The sequence below is a fragment of the Aythya ferina genome (assembly GCF_964211825.1).
Source record: "Aythya ferina genome assembly, chromosome: 1".
Taxonomy (NCBI): Eukaryota; Metazoa; Chordata; class Aves; order Anseriformes; family Anatidae; genus Aythya; species Aythya ferina.
The window spans coordinates 87471740-87495359 of NC_140296.1; the positions used below are offsets into that span (position 1 = coordinate 87471740).

Below are 23620 nucleotides of genomic sequence, written 5' to 3' on the forward strand. Positions count from 1 at the left end.
GTATGCCTCGCCAGGATCATTCTGGAGCAGCTGTGTTAGTGCACATCAGACAAGCTCTCAGAGAGCATCCCTCAGTTTGGCTTCCTTCCAAAGGGATGCAGTGCGTGCAGTCTGGGACAGCAACGAACACACAGCAATAAGCAGGGGCATCAGGGAATTCTCTTCAGGAATGAACTCCTGACCTGAGCTAAAACCCGAATCTATATGGACCCCTGCTACAGCAACACTGGTAAGACAGTCCCTGTGGCCACTACATTTCAGGCAGGATTAGTTTCTTTTCTGCACTGCCCCTGCTTTGATGATTAATTCTATTTTTAGTCACCACTTTGTGCAAATCCAAGCAGAAAGAGGACGTCTGTGTGCAACTGAGAGCGAAATTTGGTTCCATTTGAGACTAAGGACACAGAAAGAGGATTATATCTGCCAGAAGAAGAAATACAGCATATGATACTGAATACCCTAGGGAGGGTGGCTTTTGAGATAAAGTTTACAGTAATCTCATCTTAATTAAAACCAAATGAAATTTATGGTATCTCATTTCCCTGCCACTTTATTATTTGGGGGTCACTGTCAATGAACCTGTAGAAATCTAGGAAAAGATGGTCCATGCCCCAAGGAGTTTCCAGTCTAACTGTGGCTGAAGTACTCAGTAAACACTGAATGGCTCAAGAAAGAAAACAAAGCTCAAGGCAGGGAATAAATACCTTTGTGAAAGGTCATCCTCAACAGAAGTGAGAGAAAGCAGGAAAACGAGAACCTGTCTTTACTGCTGTGGCATGGGGAGAGAGAAGAAAAGAAAAGGGCAGAGATGGATGTAGGTCTTGAGAGGGGACATTAAGAAAAGAGAAAAGATGGATTTAAAGAAGAAAATCAGAGGTTTAAATGACTGCTCTCAGCACTAAGAGCAAGCAGTTTTTGTCTGATACCGAGAAATAAGCAAATCAAGCATAGGAAAAAAGTGGGAGAAGTGACATGTCTCAAGTGAAGGCTGGGGATAAATTTGAGAGGATTATTTTGGATACATTTGTAAAACAGTGCAGATATGGGCTTTCCTTTTTTAATGAAAAGTGACTATAAAAAACCTTCACAACATGATACCAAAACACATAGAAAAGAATGCCTTGTCCTTTAGAAGACTCAGGATACAGGTGAGGAAATCAATTCAGCTAAATAATTCCCAAGAAGTGCTAGGACAGCTCCCTTTCAGTCTAGATATGAGAGCAGTTAGACTCATATCTAGACATAATTTAGCAAGTGATTTAATGGCTCTTGTCATGAATGCTATTCAGCTGCTAGATGCAACTCTGGTTTGCTATTCATATTTTTCAAAAGCTCTAACACAGCTATTTTTTTCTTTCTTTCACCTACTATGTTTTCAGAGTGCAATTATAACTTCTGTGCTAAGCAGCAAAGATCTTTCACCCTTACTTAGCAAGCACCCACCCAGCTTCCCTCTCAGCTCCCACTCCTCAAGGCTAGGGACAAGCGGCTGGGCAGATGTTGTGACTGCCTTCATGGTGAGGCAGTAGATAGAAAAAGGAAGATAACAAATCCTCCTTATTCCTCTCAAAAGTGGACTGGCAGAAAAGGCTGGGCACTATGTCACTGGTTCTAGAATGTGATCTCTTGCCCACCAGGAGGAAAGCTCCTTAAGAAAATCCTATGACAGTGCTTCTTCCCAAGCCCACCCCCAGTATTTTCAGACATGATCTGCCTCCTAATTATTGATATGTGATGATATCAATCTGCCTCCTAATATGTGATGATGCTGAACTCATAATTCTATCCCTTCTTGAACTGTCAGACTGTGTCCAACAAGTAAAGGGTCCACTGCAGAGCCTCTCCTAGCAGCACAAAGCTGATTGAAGTCTTATTTGCTGCCCAAGAAAATGCAATTTGATTTCATTTTGAAAAAAATAAAGTAAACTATAGTATAAAACCATGCCTGCATGCCGGCATTTTCTGTTTTAAGCTTCTTTCTTGTCAAACACAACAAAATTTAACATTATTTTCAGGAAGTTTCATCAGAAGAGAGTGACCACACAGCCCATCATTACCCTATGTCATTGGGGAAAAAGACTGTTTGTATGGCTTCAGAAAAATAACAGAAAAGCAGGAATGCTATTACTATACAGACAGAGGACTAAGCTGAAAGTGGAAGAGCAAAAATAGATTATAAAGCAGGGGGTGGGGACCACAGATTAAGTCTGGGCAATACTGACAGTTTGGATTTTTTTTCAGCACAATCTGTTTTGGGAGCCTGGGTGGGAAAGGAAGAAGAAGGATTGTCTGGGAGTGTGCAAGATGGGTTTTAAAACCCTCTCTCATTCTTTTATTCTTGGCTGTCTTCATTCTCTTACTCCTGGCATCATCTTTTTTTTTTCTTTTTTTTTTTTCTTTTTCCTTGCTGCACATAAAGGATAGCTTTAAACTAACAAACAAGCGCAAGTCTGGAAAGCATGCCTGCTCTTTTCTGGGAAGCGCATGGGAGAGATCAGCTGCTGCTCGCTTGGAGCAGGGCTACCACCCCCTCTCTCCATTGCTACCAGACAGCTCAGTGATGAGAGAAGAGATTCCTTACTGACTAACTTAATATGAGGCACTGAAACTGCATATGCCATTAAAGTTCAAAGTAACTGATTAAGCCTTTGATGTGTTGCCAAATTATTATAACAATGACACTTCTTTTTTCCAGCTATATTGGTCTGTCTTCTCATTATTTATTTATTTATTTTTTAACCCCACGCTTTAATAAGTGGTCAGCCTCAGGAAGAAATGCATTATTTTTATTCAAAGGAGAGCTGGGTACCGCTTCTGGAACACTGCTTTTATACAGAACATACTGGACTTTACCCTCTAACAGAAACCACAAAATTCTCTTTATTTTCCCCCCTCCCTGGTGCTCTCCTTCTTTAGAAGACCCTGAAAGCAAACATTTAAAAATGCATGCTGTTAGTGGGCTGCGTAGCACTCTGCTGCTCTGTCAGGACAAATATTGGGATAGATCATGTCAGTCTGTTCGTACTTACAATCATCTTCCACTTCCTCATACCAAAGCACGTGAGCAGACATGAATCTCTCCACAAAACAGAGGAAAAGGAAAACAACAGCAAAGTGTTTCTTGGCAAAGTATATTCCCACTTTGCCGCTCCAGTCGCTGAATTAGGCTTGTCCCCGCAGAATGACACACACGTCCCTGCATAAACCCCAGCCAGTTTGTGGGGGAGCACGCAGCAAGAGCCCCAGTGGGATGCAGCTGGCAGCCGGCAGGGTCCGTGCCGGGCACGGCAAGCTGGGGATCCTCGCTGCCACCCAGCCGGCACCGTAACTCATGCCCTGCTCTTTGGAGGCCCCTACATGTTTCAAATTCCAGGACCTGCGCAGAAGCAGTGCTCTGCGCTTCCCTCAAAACAAAGTTGATTTCCCATAATAGGACAGCCCATGCACTCTACATATAAGGCTCTGCTTCCAGGGTGGCATGTGTAAAGGATTTAAATTATGTGTTAGGGCTTTCCAGTTAGCATTTAACACGGCAGAGTGGGGCGATGACATTTCTTGACCCCTTTGCCCAGCTGCCCGGAGCCCCCTATGGGCCAGATTTCCCCCTCCCCAGCAAATGACCCCTAGCCCATCCCCAGACAGGAGCCTCCCTATTTAGGAGAGGGGTGGCAGCTCTATCCTTTTGGGATTGCAATTACTCTCCCAGTTATGGGGGGAAAAAAAACATGTTCTTTCCAAACTAACTGTGTAAATACAAACACAGGTTGTGGTAAGTCAGTACCTATTTACAGAGAAAAACAAACCAAAACAAACCAATGACTTATATTTGACCTTTCCACCTTTCCACTCCCAACTAAACCATGCAAGTACTGTAGCTAGGCACAGCCCAGGAACAAGCTGCAGAAAACACAGTGCACAGAAGCACAGGAACATTCCTTAACTCCCAAATCCCAAAACCTCTGGGCCCCAAACAGGTGGGACCTGGGCTAACCCCCTCCCCTGCATCAGTCCCAGGCCTCCAGTTTCTCATGGTCCCAGACCCATAGTTTCTATGAGAAATTAAAAACAGTCATAATACTTTGGAACAGGACTGAGTGTCCTCCACACAAATTCAGACTTTTATACGGCTACTTTCTAGAGTATATATTTTGTAGAGTACATACGGCCTGTAGAGATAGGTCACAAAGAATTATGTTATTAATTCATGGCTTCATTTGAAAAATCATTTAAAATAATGTGCTTTACTTTCTTCATTTTTTTTTTTTTTTAAATCTATCCCCCCAAAATTGAAAAATATGTTATTCTACTTTAAAGGCTAAACATCCAGTCATGGTGATTACATGTTTGTAAGTAAATTCCTGGATTATACAGAAAAATAAACACAAAAAATAAAGTGCGTAATATACCTTTACAGCCACTGGCATTTTCTACATCAATAGTCAAATTAATACCCTGGAGAACCTGGAGGTACAGCACATGCCAACAGACTCCTATGGATTAATTTGCAGTCCATAAGAACTGCAACTCATGAACTGATGTAGAAAATAATCTGTAGCAGAGCAGAGCACTCCGTGACAGCAGCAGCATTTTGATTATTTAAGGGAGAAGGAAACCAAGGAAACTCAGGAGAGAAACTGCTTATTGTGCAAAAGTTCTTTTAAAATGTTTATGGTCACCCTCGATAACTCATACTGCTAATAACTGAGCCCCAGCAATGTATGTAAGGACCAAGAGGAAAAGCTATCTTGAAGGTAGGTCCCTAATGCTGGAATTGTGACCCTCCTGACTCCTATTCATTTCAATCTTTTAAGATAACAAACTTTCTCTTCAAAACTTTGAATAGAAAAAATTCAGGTGCCTAAATCTGTTTCCGAGTATGACTCTTGAGGGCCTTAGGTTTGACAGAGCTTTCTGCAATCTGTCTTACACCTAATTTCATCCATAACCCACAAACTTGATGTGGAATAGTAATCTTCACTGGTAATGTATTTGAGACCACCAGAGAAGACGCTGATCAGGCTCTGCAAGAAATTCAGTACTACTTGATATTTTCTCCTAAAACACGGCTGAAATAAATGATTGGTGGTAATATTCAGAAGGACTTACTAAATAAATAATTCCCCACCACATGCAGGAAATCCAGGTTTGCTTCTTCTCTTCTTGCTGGGGTCATTCAGAGCTGCAGGGCCTGCACAGGAGTGCAGAAACTTTCATCCCAGAAATGTTTTCCCTTTATGATACTGAAGCTCTGTCACTCAATGGGAAAAGAGTCAAGGCTTATTGGGCCATAGAGAGAAATAACAAAAGTCAGTGGTCAAACCTACTGTCTTTTTAACTGTGGTTTTGTGTATTTTTTGTTGTTGTTGTTGTTTTTTTTTTTCGTTTGTTTGTTTGTTTTTAGGGGGTAAATAAAATTGAGAAGCTTTTAAAATTAAAGTCTACTTTCAGCATCGGTTTATACACAGAAACTTCAACTCTACTGAGAAGTTTTATATGCATCTGTCTGGGCCCACTGGCCAGCATGGTGTATGTATATATATATATATATATTCCATCTATAATGTGGAACTGAATTTATGATTTTGACACACCACCCTTGCTTGTTTATAGTTTTGGTTTGGTTTTGTTTGGTTTTGTTTTCTGAACCAGCATTAAAAAATCTGGCTCTCTTCAAAAACAGAAAGCAAGCCATAGCCTTGCTGTATATCTGTGTCAGGTAATTTCTGGGTACCCAACCAGTGCTGGAAGCCTCCCTGGAGGCTGCCCATCTCACCATTCCCTCTAGATGCTGTTAGGAGCAGACTCCAGCTGGCAGCACCTCTGCTGAGTGCTCAGAGATTGCAAGGCCCTTACTACAAGGGGGGATAGGAGCAAGCCTCAGTTACAGGGATGGTGGGCAATCTAGAAAATTTAGAACAATAAAGATGTTTTATTTTGTTTTCAAATGATAGCTGCAGCTCTAATTTAATGTTGCCTTCCTCTTTCACAAACAGTAATGGGTTAAATGAAAGAAAATCATCTGTTTTGCAGAAAGAGGTAGGGTGATTTTCAGCTATCCATTAACAAACACTTCATACAGAGGCTGTTTATTTTGCTGCTTGAGAAGTCCTTTCAAAACAGAAGTGCTGATAAAGTTGAGAATATCTCTTTTCTAATGGTAAGAGCATGACAGTAATGCAAAACTGGAGACAATTCAGAAGAACCCAGTAACAATTTGAAAACAAGGCCCAACAATAAACTGTCTGTCCAGGCACCATTTAGGAGATCGGATTCAGCATATATCAGCGTGACCCTACAAAAGAAGTGGATTTCAACATTTAAGTCTGGCAGCCAAGTTTACCGTCTCAGCAGGATAAACAAGAGATAGATTAGGACTTGAAGATAAGGGTTAATCCTCACACCGGACATATGAATCCCATTCTCAGGTTGTCCCCTTCTCCAATAACATATTAAAGGGCTACATCAAAACTCAGGAATGTTAAGAAAAAGAAAAGTCACAAATGGAAAATTATGGTCTTGACTTGAGAAATAAAACAGTAGCCAGAATAATTTATATGGGAGGACAGGTCCCCAGTTAGACATAAATAAATCAAATGAGAACTTCATGTTAGCAACCTCCACAGAGTAACTAATCTTCCATCTCACTGTAATTTGCTATGGTACAAATAAATAAAAAAGCACTCCATATTGCCATTTATACCACCTAACAGCATCTCTTTTCCTGTTAGCAAATCAAACAAGAAAATAACAAATAGGTAACATGCCGCGTGAAACTGATTTACAAACCTCTTATGCCTTCTCAAACATCCCAATGGCAAATGTTGTTTGCCAACACAACTCAACATCAGGCAGAGTGCTTAGAGAATAAACCTAAGACATAATATTTTGATTATAATTTCAGAAAACATTTCAAACTTTATTCCACCCTGTTTTTAACTTTGTGCCAAATCTGACCTAAAAAAAAATGAAAAATAAAGCAGTCCAAGTCTGTCACTCAGTTCAACCATTAGGCTCATAACATGATCTCTCTATGCTCTTGCCAGTATTTGCAAATCTATCACATCTATCTGCGTGGGAAGAAGTGCTTAGCTGTAGGGACTGGGACTGATGTGAAGAGAAAAGTGGGATGGGAATCTTTTAAGCACTAATGCACAGCATGTGGTTTTGCCCTGGTGGTATATTGGCTCTGAGTCTTTTTATTATTCACTTCCTGTAATGAGAAAAATCACTTGCATGTCAGCAACAGAGGGAAAAAAATCAACAGCTTTATCACAACAGAAGTAAACACAAAGCTTCTGATTTTCCTGTGAAATCAGCAAGAAAAAAAGAAAAAGAAAGTCTTTCCAACATGAGTAACTGAAGTAGAATTCTTACTTTCATTTTTCATTCTATTTTTACTTCAAAATGTAGAAATTACTAGTACAGGTTGCAAGGATTTTTTTTTTCTTTTTTCTCTCCATATGTTTATTTGATTTGCAGACCAGAAAGAGAAAGGCAAAAACAAACAAACAAACAAAAAAGCACTTGCTTTTAATTCTAAAGAAAGAAGTAAGTTTTGTCTTCCAGTGTAGCAGATATTAACCACTTTATAGCCTGAAAATTAGCAGTCAAGGTAATCCAATAAAAGGCAAAGCCTTTTCACATGCAAGTGGCTGTCATAGACCATCCAGTTTCCACTCTTCACATTTCTATATCATGAAATACTTCTGTTTGAAACCGCTCTGTAACATATGGACCAGCATATTATTTCATAACAGTTTTTATGCTCTTCCCGAGCAATTTATCTCCTTCATGCTGTAGCTGATTTGGAATAGTGTCATCCTCTTTTTGGAGACCATCTAGCTGGAAACCCTTCTTACTAGTTTTAAGAAAAGTAACATCACTACATGTTTTGGAAAGCTTCAACTAAATATGGAGTAGCATTGTTTCGTTGTTGTTGTTGGTCTGTTTTTATGGAAACTCTCTTCGGGGCAAGGTCCCAAGCAGATTTAGCAGGGCAGGATTTGCTGCCTCCATTTCCTATACACATAACAGCTTGTGTTGTGTAGATCTTCATTCTCAAATCCTGTAAATTATCCAACTTTCATAAACTTTCACTGCAGCAGAAGTGAAATCAATCTAAACAGGAGCAGAGTGCTCAGGAGATGCACTGAATCATCAAAAGGAAACCATAAGAAAAGATGGCAAATTAAAAAAAAAAAAAAAAACACACACACAAAAAAAAAAAAACAACAAAAAACCACTAATATTAAGAGTATAAAGAGGAGAAGAAGGAGATTTAAATTACTGATAGATGGTAGGAGTTGAAGTAATGAATAAGAATTAAAGCTACTCAGTTATACCTAGTTATACCTATCTGTTCTTCATCCTCCAGAGAGGATCAAATGACCAGAAGGGAGAACATCTTATTAACTAATATCCCTTTCTCTACGCATGTTAGACTTGTAACTCAGTTCAACCACTATAAGCATCCCACATAATCTACAAAGAGGATCCTCCAGAGAGACTCCTGCTCCAAACTGCCCTGTGGGGGAGAGGGCGTGGCTCTCAGCTTTCTCTTTTGTTGACCCACCCATGGTTGTGTCTTCCAAATATAAGAAACCAAGGTAAGACTATCCCCCTTCTCTCTGTCTTCTCAAAACCCAAGAAGAAAATCTGGGAACAAGGACCAGAAGTGAGACAGCATGTCACACCTGGGCCCCTATCTTGGCAGAAAAAAACTTTCCATAGAGTTATGTTTGCAAAGTAGCTCCAAAATTCAGGTAAAATGTACCCAATCCTGAAAGCTGTTGCAACTCCCACAAGGGAAGTCTGTATACAGCATCAGTATCTACAGTGGAACTGATCCCAGACTCCATAAGCAGTGACTGCTTAAATACAAATAACTTTCTTACTCACATTGCATGTAAATAGTGAAATACTAACCAATTTTGTGCGCACACTTGCAGGGATGAACATTACCAGGGGACCATGTGCACACAGGTGCTGGTAAAATATATATGTCCATTTCTATACATCTTTTAAAAGGAGCCAATTTCACATTACAAACCTTAATCAATAAGGAGAAAATTGAAGCAGAAAAACATGAACAATAATTGGAAGATGTTGAAAACATTGTCTAGGTGCCTACCTGCCGTTAAGAAGCAAAGAAGTTCCTCTGGCTAAAAACAAACAACTGCAAACAAAATCAAATTTAGTTCAGAAAAGAAGCGGGTATTTAAAGAACAAAAGCAAATACAATACATAAGGAGGAGAGGACAAATGCCAAGCTGATTGCAAAGAATATCAATAAGGAACTGAGAGTTAATTGTGAACCAGAGTCAGCAATCATAGCATAGGAGACAGAGAATTCACCTAAGTCGGCAGGCAAGCTGTATCAGCTATGCCAAGAACAACTCAAGGTCATTTTGCATAGCAAATGTGTTTGCTGCTAACATAAACACAGACTTCTGTAGGGAAACACAACTCGGCCTCCAGCTGCTTAAGAAGTACTCCTCTCACTCATCGTGTACTTCCCTAGTTTTACTCTGCTCCAGTCAGTGGTTCAGCCATGGACAATTTTTATATGACACTATGAAAGCCACAGACAAATAGGAGAGCACTTAGCATTAAAGATACCAAATAGTCAAGGTTTCTTTGCAGAGAAAAGACTGAAGGAATGACATGTGTTTAGTCTGGAAAGGCAAGGCAACAGGATATATAACTGCTTCCTTTCAGCATGCAAAATAGAAACACTCCAGGGTAATTTTTTTCACATGTGCTGTGGAGAGGGACATTATTTGGGTAAAGCCAATTTACATTTGGTATTAAGATAAATGGTGAGAGTACCAGATCACTTACATACATGAAAACATACGTACAGGGATGTTGTCCCCTTTAATGGAATTTTATATGAAAAAGTTCAACAAATTCTTTCAAGTGTAACAAAGTACATTTGGCCTATCTCAACCCTTGCAGTAGAAGAAATCTAATCCCTCTCACCTCAGTATTTCTGTAGCCCTCCAAAACGAGAGTTACAGACTAGTTAACACAGCCTGTCACATACATTTCAAATTTGTATTCATCTCAAACAAAATTAATTGTGCAGATAAAGGAGAGAAGTCCAATGGATACAAGAATACAGAGACAATCTGCAGACCTAAATTCCATTAGCAGCTCTGCCAGTCACTCATCATTCAACCATGTTTTTTTCTTTCCCATGTAGAAAATGAAGAAAACATAAGCTAAAAAGGTGCTAAACTTTAGCATGATTAATTATTGTTTAAGATATGTGAAAAATGGCTTAAAATATAGGACTATTAAGAGTGTGTGTTTTAATTACATGGATTTCACCTTAAGTCTCTCTGGATGACAACTGCTCAAAGCCTTAGTTGCAGTGGCAAAAGACTGTCACATTAAATCTGTGAAGGCTGTGTTATTATGACAGCAAATTATGATGACAAAATTCTGTTAGTTCAAGTCTAATGAGACATTACTGCACACACTCAGATGAATGTTAAATTATTTTTGCACAGGTCTATATACAGGTTAGTACATCAGGATGATGGCAAAACGAGGTTAATGCAAGTCTGCAGAGTTGACATTACAAATGTCAAGATGATTGCAAAATGATGCTTCTGCAAGTGAACTATGATTAAAAAATAGGACACTAAATACAAAAATGTGTTAAGAGAATGTAAAAATAAACCCACATAAAATAAAACCAAAGAAAAGTTTAGTTAAAACAAAAGATGTACTGGATACACAAAATGCCTTGCCAAACTGGCCAATGCAATCAGGAGGGTGCAAAGTCAGGATGTCAGCCTTACAAATAACTGTCTATAAATTGTTACTAACAGTATCATCACTAGGAAAACCTTCCCACTAATAAGAAGCAATTGACTCTATAATAAAAAACATAATACATGTAATAAAAGTAATGTTTAACATGTTGATTCTTCCATTATATTTAGCATTGCTGTAGTCTCATCTGAATATTGTGTGCATTTCTAGGCTCTACAACATAAAAAGGACGTTAAGATACTTGAAAGTGTCCAGAGGAGGGCTATAATGCTGGTAACAGGGTTAGAGGCAGAGAAGAGGCTGAGGACAGTTGGGTTGTTCAGTCTGGAGAAGAGGAGGCCAAAAGACAACCACACTGCTCTCTGAAATCTCCTGACGAGGTGAAATGGAGTGGGAGGTTCTGGTCTCTGCTCCCCAGTGATTGATGAAAGGATGTGTGGGAATTCCACAAAGCAGCTGCAAGGCAGGTTCAGACTGGACATTAGGAAAAATTTCTTTACCACAAGGGTGGTCAAACCAAACACTAGAACAGGCTTCCTAGAGGGGTAGTTGATGCTCAGTGCCTGTCAGTGTTCAAGAAGCATTTTGATAATGCCCTCAATAATGTATGTGCTTTAACTTTTGGACAGCCCTGAAGCAGTCAGGTAATTGGGTTTGATGGTCTTGGTAGGTCTCTTTCAACTGAACTATTCTAAATATTGTTCTGTTCTAGAACTGTTCTATTCTAAATATAAAAGTGTTTTTTGTTTGTTTGTTTGTTTGTTTGTTTGTTTTTTGAAAAAGTCTCAAGATTACTGTCCTAAGACAGAACCTAGTTACATCAGGGAATTCCTTTCTAAAATTATTTCTATTGGTGTATTTCTCTCCTATACACTGCTGAAGTTAAAAACATACCTATAAAACATGTATCTCTATCCATTAGTCCCAAAAGAAATTAATCTGGTCTTGGGTAAATTCAATATATGATATTGTAATATTAATGAGATCACGTATTTACTATGTAGGCTGTTCAGAATATTTTTATGTTGTTAGAAAAATAACACTAGATAGTGTATTTTATTAATGCAATGTTTATCTAGGAATTCTAGCATATCATAAAAAAATAATTCAAAAACTGAAAAAAAAAATTCTCTGCATTTAAAGGCCTTTCTCCATCTCAGCTTTCTGTCTACTGCTACGAGTTGCACTTGATTTCCAGTGTGAAAAGAGAAGATAATCATATGTCCTTTCAAAAGACTGGCATATCTATTATTTGTTCCATTATAAGTGAGGTACTATATCTTCTTATCACCAAGAATACGTGATGCTCAATTCCTGATCAATTACAGTGATGAACTAAAGTGTTTTGGCTAAATAACAGTTGTTTTTTTAAAGAAGTTTAGGTTGTGCCTGACCTTTAAGTACAAAGTCTGAAAAATTTCCTCCCATTTAGTACAGAGAAAGAAGAAAAAATTACTTTCCTTGCAAATGCATTACTTTTTTTACTAGGCAAGTTACCCATCTTATTCAGCGAAACAACAGAATAGCAAACTCACATTAAAAAACAATTTAAGAGGTAGCTCATTTCAGAGATAAGTACAGAATAGTGTATGCATTTTTCTGTTTTCAAAATAGTTTCACGGCTAATAGTCAGAGTACAGGAAAGCAGATCGAAATGATGGGTTCAGAACTCCAAGTTATCTTCCAAATGAAACTGCAATAGTCATTATTACTGCATAAATACATTAATATTTAAATACACAACACAAGTTTTTATGGAGACACACATACATACCTTTTGAAGGTCGGCAGTTTTTACAAGACTTGAAAATTAGTACAGCCAGCTACCTACTAGTTTGTCTAATTGCAGTGAACCTATGCCAACTGAAATTAATTGTTAATCTGAAATGTAACATAAGAAAGGAAACAGACTGAAAGTTAAAAGTGAAAATAACATACAGTGCACCATCACACTGCCAGATGATTTTAATCATAATAAGTGTATTCCAGTGAAGACTTACTTCTGATACCAATGAGATAAGATGTAAAATCCACTGAACTCAGAGATGTGCTTTAAGAAAAAAAAAAAAAGACACCGGAAGAATTTATTAAACAGTATATATTTTTCAACCCTTAATGATAAACAACAACCATCAAATGGCACCTAATTATTAAAATGACATGTAGATCAAATTAAGGAGTTTTAAAACCTTAAAAGTCCATTGGGTAAGGAACAATTTCAAATCTTAATTGTTTTAAAACATCTAATTTCATTAGTGCACTTTAAGCTGCAGAATTGCAGTTTGTTGTTTTTTTTTTGAACATGTTAGTTGCTGATGCAATTGCTCATGTGACTAGACCTGAGAGCTGACAAAAGTCCAAAGGGACTGTATGCAGAGGGGAAATAAGTGGTTTCTCTAAAAAACATTTCATGTAAGTTTCAAAAGACCAGAACTGGGTCGGCTTTATTATTAATATGGAAACAGAAATAATTGACAGGTTTTGTTATAGATCCTCTTATATATGGTCTGAGAGCTTTCATATGAGCAAAATGCAACTCAGACTATTTTTATGCAGTAAATCATGGATAATCCATGTTACGTAAGTAAAACTAGTTGGAATATTAATATTTCAGAGATTAGGCTAAATTTAAAAATTTCTAAAATGAATCAATCCATGTAAAGATAGAGAGAACAACTTGTCCCATATAGAAGACAACAGCATCACAAGGATTAGAAAAACTAAGTATTGGTTTCAAGCTCTGCAAACATTTTTGGAGAGGTGCAGATTGTTGAATTTATTCATCTAATACAAGCTTTGGTGCTTCACTGTAATTTACCTGTCCTGTACTTGCTTCTCTTGAAAGGTACAGGTCCTCCATAGACCGTAGACCTCCCATAGACTACCAGCCCGAGCTGGTGGTTCTAGCCACTGTCAAACATTTCACATGGACTGTGTTTAAGCACCAGATTTTGTCCCTACAAATTCAGCAGAATCAATGAGTTGTTTGTTTTGCTTTGTTTTTGTTTTTAGAAACAGAAAAAAATATTTCAGATTTAGGAATTCTGTCACTTTGCAATCATTCTGGTGCCTTTTTTTCTTTCCAGTTTTATAAATACAGCTATGCTGATCTTCTCATAAGGTCATTCTTGACTGGAATATAAATATAAAGTCAAATCAGGGCTACCAATAATATATATGAATCAAAAAATATACAGATAAACATGAAATAGTTTTATGATACATATTTCAAGGATAAAATACATCAAAACCACCAATAAGTACTACAGCCTCTGTGATAAACCGTTTCACCATCAGATGGATGAAAAGTACCAAGTGCAAGACCCATTTTTCAAATAACTCTACTAGAATTAAAAAACAGTATGTCCAATCACAATACTAGTTTATAATTCCAGAAATTATAGCACAGAATAGATTTAATAGACATAGATAAGAAGTACCAGGGAAATTAATTTTACAGAGGGAAACCATTCTTTACATATCTGATAGGTTCCTTTGAAGGAGTCACTAGGCATACAGTGAAGAGAAACTTTGTTTATACACTTTAAAACATTATTGAAAATGTTTCTCATTAAAGACCTTAAAGAAACAAAGATATCATGATAAGAGATCCACTTTCTCTTATATAATAATAATAATAATAAGAAGAAGAATAATAAGAATCATTAAAAGACAAAAGAGGGGATAAAAAATGCCCAAAGCTTTTAGCTTTCTCGAACACGTGTATCACTAGCCAAGTTTCACAGCAATCATTTCCAGAACTGGTTAACATATAAAATACATTTAGATCATTACACATATCTAAAAAAATTGAGACAACTTTCAAGTTTCCTCATGGTCCTAAGGTATTCAGGGAAATAAAAATGAAAGTTGGCTGCACAGAGATGCAGCAGAGTCTCAGAGTGTCAAATAGGTGATAAAAAAGACAGATGAAATCCAATATTGAGAATATGAGGAGAAAAAGAAATCTCAACTTTACGTACTGTACTCAGCATGGGCTCTGAACTAGTTATTGCCACTCAGGAAAGAGATCGTGAGTTATAAAAGGTCTATGAAAATATCAACTCCATCTTAGAAGCTGTCAAAAAGCAAATCAAATGCTGGCCATTACTATGACTAAAATAGAGAGCACCATACAAAATATCATTATGGCATTATTTAAAGTCTTCAGATGTTCATACTTTGAATACTGTGGTCTGTTCTACTTCCCCCATCACTAAAATGATATAGCAGAAAAAGTAAGGACAACAGAAATGATTGAAAGCTAGAGAGAAATGGCTTTCCTACAAAGAATGACTTAAGAGGAGTCTTCAAGGTAATGTGAGGGGAGTGTGCATGAGCATGGAAATTGGGTCCTCTAAACCTGACAAGGAATAAGATATTGCCCAGGGCAGGTATACAGCAAAGAAGAGATATGATGCATCCAGGGACCAATTATCTCAACAATGCCAGCAAGAGGCTGAGCCCTAGATAGCCAGGTACAAGTCCAGGAAGAGGTCCTAGTGTCATCACTGACAGTTCTGCAAAAGCCATCAGCTCCATGTGTGGAGCGGACAAAAAGTGCCAACTCAGATGGTGGTCATCTCCATGTGTGCTGGGAGCAAATCAGAGGAGGTCATGTGGCTGCTACAGAAACCTGTGGTGTATTTATACATGAAGGGCTGTATGAAGAACTGGTCTGCAAGTATCCAGAAGAATGCAGTGGAGTTAGAGAAGAGTAACTGGAAATAATTGTGGGGTTGGAGCCACTGTCGGAAGACTGGAAACTCAAAGAGCTAGGACTCTTTAGTTTGGAGAGGAGATGGCTCAGAAGAAATATGACTGAAGCTTCAACAGCATGAAGGGGATGAGTAAGGAAGTTAATTACTAAATCTTTCAACACAACATATCCTAGATTGGTTTAAAACACATCAAGAAAGTGGTTCTTCAGCCACTGGGTTACCAACATCTGTATCCTGTCACCCAAGGAGATTATGAAGGCAAATATTTATCAGCTGATTTAAAATAGGGTTAGATAAATTAATGAACAAGAGGTCTATAAACAGATACTAAAAGGCACAGGGTTTTGTAACCTCTAACATTTTAACACAATAACTGTAGACACTGGGTAAAGATAAGGAAACGGACCTTAGAAAATAGACATACTTGTGAGTGTTACCTGACTAACATTTCATTTGTTGTTTGCTAGAAAAAATAATCTTGAGCTAAATGCACCACTGGTCTGACCAAGCAGGACATTTTGTATAAACTTAAAGTACATGGAAAAAGAAGGACTGCAGCTGAACATAACTAAGGTGTATTAAAATGATGAGTCTTTAGTGAAGATGAACAGAGAACAATTTTTCAGTGTCTTTTATAGCACAAGAGCTAGATGGGAAAGAAAAGAAAAATGAAAGAAAATCAGCTGGTGGCTGGTTCAAAACTAGAAAAAAGAAGTACCTCTTCACATGATGTGCTACTAAATTATGGGACTCTGCTACTGCAAGCTGTGGATGCCAGAAGTTCATGTCATCTGGCTGCTGGCAAGCTATCCTGAGAGCTCAGCTTACACCCCAGCCTGCAGGAGCACTGTGCCAGCAGCCAGTCATCTCAGACACCCCACAGGAGCTTGACCATTCTTAGTGGAAAAAGTGCTTGGCTGTGTCACCTAACAGTGTCCCACTTCAAGCACCAAGTAGCACACTGCAGACAGCGTCTTACTGCTCTTTTCACCACGACGGACTCAGTGATTTCTTTCTTACCTCTGTCCCAGTGTTTTTCATGCTGCTGATGAGCTTTGATGGGAATAGCACAACACAGGTTAAATCGCTGGTATTATTTTCATCTTTTGTAGTTTCAGCCACCTCTGAATTTAATAGTGCTGTGTGTTTTAGTACAGCAATGTTTGCGTGACAAAATATTAAAGAGCTTTCAACCTTTTTACCATATATCCTGCTTTCCGGGGTTTAAATATAGCAGGGAAAATGATCACAGCTCAAGATCAGCATTCAAAGTCTCAGTGTGGAGGCAGTATTTCATTTCAGTTGAGAGGGAAACAGTAAGTCATTTTTGTAACCATCAATAGAAAGGTTCTGTGGGTTTTCCACTTTCTAGATTTTTTCTCCTAGTATGAGAGATTTTGCTGTTTCACATTAAGCAACTGAACGTACTAGCAAGTGACAGTGTGAGCAAGAAAAAATAATTGTTTATTAAAAAATGTTACAACATTAGCTCACCTTTTCCATAGTTTTTAAAGAACCAAACATATAATTATGTAAAACAGAAGTCTGTAAAACAGGAATGTAGTCATAACTACATGATGCAGCATTGACAAAGCTGTAATTGATTTTGAATATTGAGTTCATATCTTTACATTCAGGAGACAGGACAGATGCTAAAAATAGAGACGTGAGAAAGAAGTCTTTAATTTACATTTCCAAAATCTTGCAAGTAATCAAAAATGTTCTTCATTTCAGAGACTTCATGGATTAAAAAAGGATGATAACCTTTGTTACCCAACTCTCAAGTTATATTAGTTGCTTTCAATGATATTACTTTAAAAATTTCCTACTTATGCAGTCACTGTATCAAAATGTCTTGTTTATTGACATAATGTTTGTTAAGCTCTTTTCCTTTCTTCCTACCTGCACAAATACAAAGGAACAGAGTTGTCTGGAGACCCACAACATGCATCACATACATACACATCTCTATGGAATTCAATATATGACATAGGAGAATAAGAGGTTAATTGCATTTCCAACATCCATCACCAGAAGAACTGAAATTATGTGATGTTTTATTTTATTTAAAACTGTGTGCCTTTCCCTTCTCTTAAGGGCTTCATTAGAAACAGAAGGAAATAACAATCCATTTGAAATAACCATCCCTATATGGTGATTAAAAAAAAAAAAAAAAAGAAATTGAACAGCAAAGAATACATACAGATTAGGGTGTATGTATACATATACACATTCAAATATATACATATATACACACACATGCAACTATAGTATTATTTCAGAATAGATATTTTAGTACAGATAGACATGGAATACAGGGGGAAATGGTAAACATTCAGGACTTGTTGCCATAGAAAGTATGATGGAAGCAGGGTGATTGCTATACCTGGTACTGGGTACCTTGGGCTACATGGGCTACTAGGTACCTTAGTTTAAATGTGTAAACAGGGGAAAGCTCAAGAACACTGAACTCTTCCACACAGCTACATCTCTGAAAAATTTTCCAGTGCTTATTCACTATGGGATAAACATATTCTCCTTCCTGGTTGACAAACTGCATAAAACAGCTTGGAGATTCTTAATGCACAGACATCAGCCCAGTCACAATTCAGTGATGGATGATACAACTCATGAACCATTATACGTGCTCTTTGTGGTGGCAGTTCTTAATTTCTTTTCTAGGGAAACTGCTAATCTATCAATCTTTGAATTGTCTGTGCCTAATCCTTGCTCAGGAAATCTCTCTTGACATAATCAACTTTATCAATTATTGCACAATGGGTAATCTCTTGCTACTGAAGAGAACATTGAGAAGGTATGATGGGATTACTACAGGAATATTTTCCTTGTCCCCTGCATCATTCTTAAACTATTAGGCCTCAGAGCCTAATACAGTTCAGCAAATTTCACTGATGTACCCTTCCAGGGAATTACTTCCAGATTACTAACCATGATCTGATCACAGGACATATTATAAACAATACACTATTGCCTGAAAGATATTAATTGCTATGTATGCTCTTCTGCTAAACTGTTGCCATCAGCTATCTCAAAATTAAATCCCTTCAATACTGTTTTCCTATGCATATAAGTCATCAGAATATTCACATACCTGTCTGAGACTATGGCTGTGTAGTTATCTTCCAGACAATCAAATGTTCCTATTATCATGGTTTGTCCACACGGGAGTTTTTGTGCAGACTAAGGCAGAATTTGAATTTACTGCACACTAATAACTTTGGGCTGACTCCTCATGGACACCCTAGTGTGAGCAAGCTCTTCTGCTTTAACTTAGAAACTGCTGTGATCTTATGCAGGGGCACTTTTGGGGCTCAGATGAGGGTTAAACTATTTACGCACTGTAAAAGACACATTAGATTTTTGTTTGCCTTTCTCCATTTGCAGATATGCCCTTATAGATTATCTCTCTATATCTTCCAGCTGCTTTCCCCTTCAGTCTCATGTCTGGTACTTAAAAATAAATAGCCTGCCATTGTAAGGTACAGATTTATAAGCTCCCCTCAAAATATCCTAAGTTTCGAGTTCAAGAGAGGCCGAGGTTGTCAAGCATTAAGCCTGGTTTCACTTGCCTGATCCATTCTGCAAAAAGTCTATCCTTAGAATTTCTTTTTCACAAAAAACTTCTGACAAAAGAGCTGTAAGCTTTAATTTTATTCCTGGTGTCTTAAAAACATCTGTTAAAAATGTTTTCCTCAATAACTAAAGCATTACCAAAAATAAAATGTCTTATGTACAAACAGCAGTCAGTTTGTGCAAATGCAGAACACATCCTTGAGACAGATAGCATGAGACATTCCAGAACTCTTCAAGAAATATTTTTTGGCCATTTTTTATTTTAGCAGAAGTGCCTCTAATTGAGCAAGGTATCTTTCAGTATTAACAGCTTAAAAATTTCCCCAAGCTCCAGAGAGAACAAAAATTCAGAGTTTTCATTATATAATACAGAAATAACTTGAGTCAAATATAGAAATAAAATAAATAAATAAATAAATAGGAGTTTCAGAGGACAATTCAAACACATATAATGTGTCAAAGGCCATCAAGTCTTCTATCAGATGTAGACCATCACTTTGATAGGATGCAGAGGTAGGGGAAAAAGGGAGAACACCCCCAGCCTCTGCCACTTCCTCCCATAGAGACATTCATACACACACCTGTAATACTGGTCGATTAACACACAGACAGACTGAAGGCAGTCCACATTAATGGAACTTTAAAAGCATGCAAAAAGACAACAAGAAAAAAAAATAATTAAAAACATGCCCAGAGGTTGAGAGAGTGATAATAAAAATCGCTACACTCAGTTATGCTGTCAGAAACACTTTCCACAGAACAGGGAGATTCAATCATGGCATTATTTACTATAGGGAAGGTGACGGTGTTCATGCCAGCTGCCCACCAGGCTCACTGCAGCAGCTGCTTCCACTCTGTTCTCTCAAAACTTGTCTCTCCCAAAAAGGCTCAGGAGGCTTTGTCAAGCCTGGAGGGGACCAAACGCTGCACAGGGGAGGCAGGAAGCTGGATGTCAGGAGGAGCCTCCCCTGGGGGCTGCTCAGTGAGGCTGGGGGCTCCCCAGACACAAGCCCCCTGTGACTACTGGGCTTGACCACTAAACCAGCTGGTGCCTGCTTGGTTTAGCTTTTGCTGTACAACCCTGTACAACTGGTGTAATGCCTGTTGTCATATGCACTTGTGCATATGTGCCTGTGTCATATGCACAGGTGGCAAATAATAACAATGAGCTACTCGCTGTAAAATGAACCATCTCGGCCTGAGAGCAACATGCAGCACAGGCGGGTAAGGAACCGTGGTGGCAGCGTAATTATACAAAAATGAGGACAGACCTCATCTTCTAACTGAATATAAACTGGGAAATAAAAAAGTGAGATTTTTTTCAGAACCACTGAGGGTCATGCATTGTAGAAATCCTCTCTCTTCTTCCAATCACATAATTGGAAGGTTATTTGCGTTTGTTATGAAGTACCTGTGGCTAATTACAGTAATCAGATAGAGATTTATTCTGAGCAGAGGAAGCACACTGGAGCCTCCACTGTCAGATGCTGAAGCTCCCCCACGTGCTGCTGCTCAGGCATCCCAGATGGGTCAGAGCTGCACTTCGCCCTGTAATGAAGCAACCCAGAACTACTTACCCAAAGCCTTGAACTTAATTAATGTCAGAGCAAGGCAACCAACTTGCAGTGAATAAGTTGACAATTTTCATTCATGAACCTTCCATGATTAGCCCAAATTATTCTTATAATTATTCACATTTCATTCACTGTATTATTAAAATAGTATTTAGTCTGCAGCTCATTTACCAGGAGCACAAATGTTATAAATGGGTTTATACATTTTGAATATATGAGTAGATCACGTGGTTCAAGGTGTAAGGCTCAGAATCAGAGTGCCCAGGCAATTATCTGCAGCACTGGGTTTTATGACAATTTCCCTACCTTATACTCTAAATGCTGAATAAATGTTGAATAAATTGATTGTCACTGGCCAACTTAGCTGCTAGGCATTTTTGGAAAAGAAATATAATTGAGGCAGAAGCAACACATGCAAGTGTTTGTAAGGGCAAATGAAGCACAGGTTATCTCCACCATATCTGAAAAGTCATGGCAGTCAGGTGAAGTCCCTGGTGACTGGAAAAAGGGAAACATCACTCCCACTTTGAAAAAAGATAGAAAGGAAGACCTGGGCAACTATAGACTGGCGAGCCTTACCTCTGTGCCTGGGGAGATCATGGAATGTATCCTCCTAGAAGCAATGTTAAGGCACACGTAGGACAAGGAGGTGGTCTGAGACAGTCAGCATGGCTTCACCAAGGGCAAATTGTGCCTGACCAGTCTGGTGGCTTTCTACGATGGAGTGACTCCATCAGTCAGCAAGGGAAGGCCAACCAATGTCATCTACCTAAATTTCAGTAAGGCCTTTGACATGGTCCCACATGACATCCCACATCTCTAAATTGGAGAGATATGGATTTGAAGAGTGGACCATTCAATGGATACAGAATTGATTGACTGCAACTCTGGCTGTGGCTATCCAGTAGCTCTACATCCAGGTGGAGGCCAGTGACAAGTTGTGTCCCTCAGGGGTCCATCTTGGGACTGGTGCTGTTTAATATTTTTATCAAGGACAGAGGGATTGAGTGCACCCTCAGCAAGTTTGCAGATGACACCCAGATGAGTGGTGTAGTCGACACAACAGAAGGAAGGGATGCCATCAAAAGAGACCTTGACAGGCTGGAGGAGCGGGCCCAATATTTTTTTCTGTCTCTGAACTAACTAATTGAAACACTGTAACAGGTCTTAGAATATATTTCCTCTAGCTGGAAATTGAAATATTTTGTACAGAAGCACAAACACACTCAGGCATATTCTCTTTTAAAAAACAAGTGTGTAGGCACAGCATGTACAATATAATGTAATGAAAAGTTAGAGGTATAAATGCCTGCTTGCTTTTAAATGGAAACCACACCTTTCTCCCCACCAGGTACAGCATGGAACAGAGGAAGGAAAAGCTGCTGCTGTTGTGATAGGCTCAGTCAAGGGGACAAACTCTTCTGTTTGAAGGGATAATCAAATAACCAGGAGCCTATCCTGCTTGGCTCTGCTGTGGTTGTACCTGTCTTTAAGACACCTGTTGTCTCTCTTGCCATCAAGATGTTACCATCACTTCAATCAGCTGTTATGATCAGTCCACCCAAAAATTCAATGCTTAGTTGAAAATTTAACACCAACACCTAAGAAAACATCCCATTGTTTCAGTAGGATTTCAGCTTCCACCATTAGTGCTGGTCAGAGTTCAGATCACTTTAAGAAATGTCAAATTCTTTCACAATCAGTCAATCAACTTTATTGCACAACTCCTAACTATTCACACTCAAATGTATCATGCAAATACTGTTTCTGCTAATAGAGTAATGCAGGATGGCTGTTCAGTTGCCTGTGCAAAATGAGCTGATGGCTGAGACTTAATTTACAGTGGACAAGAGACTGAACTGCCAGGAATATTAATTGTCCCCTTTTTTGGTAGAAGCTGAATAGAAATGAAAAGTAATGTGCCCTAAACATCCCTAGTACAGGAAATAAACACAAGACAACACAATAAAGTTTAATTAAAAAAAAAAAAAATGAAAAGGACAAAAGAGAGAAAGGAGAGAAAGGAGTGTGTCAACTGTAAATGAATAATATACAGACATGTCCACAGTGATCTGAATAATTCAGCACACAAAATTAAAGTATGTTTCACATCTGCCACCATAAAAGATAAAGCTATCGACTCTGCTTTAAAAGTATAATGATTATAGGAGAACACTTCTGATTCACACTGGAGCCTAGTTGGAGTGCCAGTCCTGTGGTCCCCACAAATAAACATCTCAAAGCTCTGGGTTGAAAGAGCTCCAGCTGCAAATGTTTAATTAACTCAAAACAGGCAGCAAACTTCTGAAGTGCCACCTGTTACCAGTATGTCGCCGTGGTGCGCAGAGATCAGCCAAGGTCCCTGCACCACTGGGCAACCTCCGCCAAGTGAGGTGCTCAGCGCTGCCTTCTTCATCACCTCTCTTACTGTTCATCAGCAAGAACAGCCCCAGTCCCTCACTTCCACCCTATCTGTGCTTCATCCTACTGCACTGCCCTATCTCCTTGTGCTCCTGAGTTTGGGATAGAGGTCTAAAAAGCAAACTTTCCGGGCTGCTAGTCTTTCAGCATTGCGACAACACACCACATGAGACATCAACTGGTTCCATGCATGTAAATTTTCCAAGAAATGCTTCTTTTCAAAGTGAACAATGACCGATGAACAAACACTAGATGGCTCTGGAGGGTCCAAGAAGCAAGAGGAGAAGAAATGCAGAGAGTAGCAAATTCCTCCTAATGGAGCAACACATGGCAGCCATGGCATTACGACACCATTACTGCACCATAGACACTCCACCGGCTGCAAACTGGGTCCACCTCCTTCTGGGAGGCCATGAGGGAGCTGCATCCAGGGCTTTGGGGCTTTGGTCCCTGTGACAGAGCAGCATCCCTTCCTTCCCACAGTCCCGTGGTGCCAGCCCTTGTGGCTGCACTGGGCACCTGCCTGCC

At 38.8% G+C, this 23620-nt stretch overlaps 1 protein-coding gene across 11 annotated transcripts in view; it reads right to left on the reverse strand.

The window, feature by feature from the left end:
* Positions 1–23620, reverse strand: part of DMD (dystrophin) — a 1246037-nt gene that overhangs the window by 1071807 nt on the left and 150610 nt on the right. For 2 of the 11 annotated variants that reach the window (XM_084515477.1, XM_084515485.1), the window contains exon 1: positions 3030–3381. The exons of the other annotated variants lie outside the window; for them this stretch is intronic. In XM_084515477.1, coding sequence (XP_084371603.1) covers positions 3030–3072 — 43 coding nt within the window. In that variant the 5' untranslated portion in view covers positions 3073–3381. Of the gene's footprint in view, positions 1–3029; positions 3382–23620 lie in introns of those variants that run through there. 11 annotated transcript variants of the gene reach the window in all.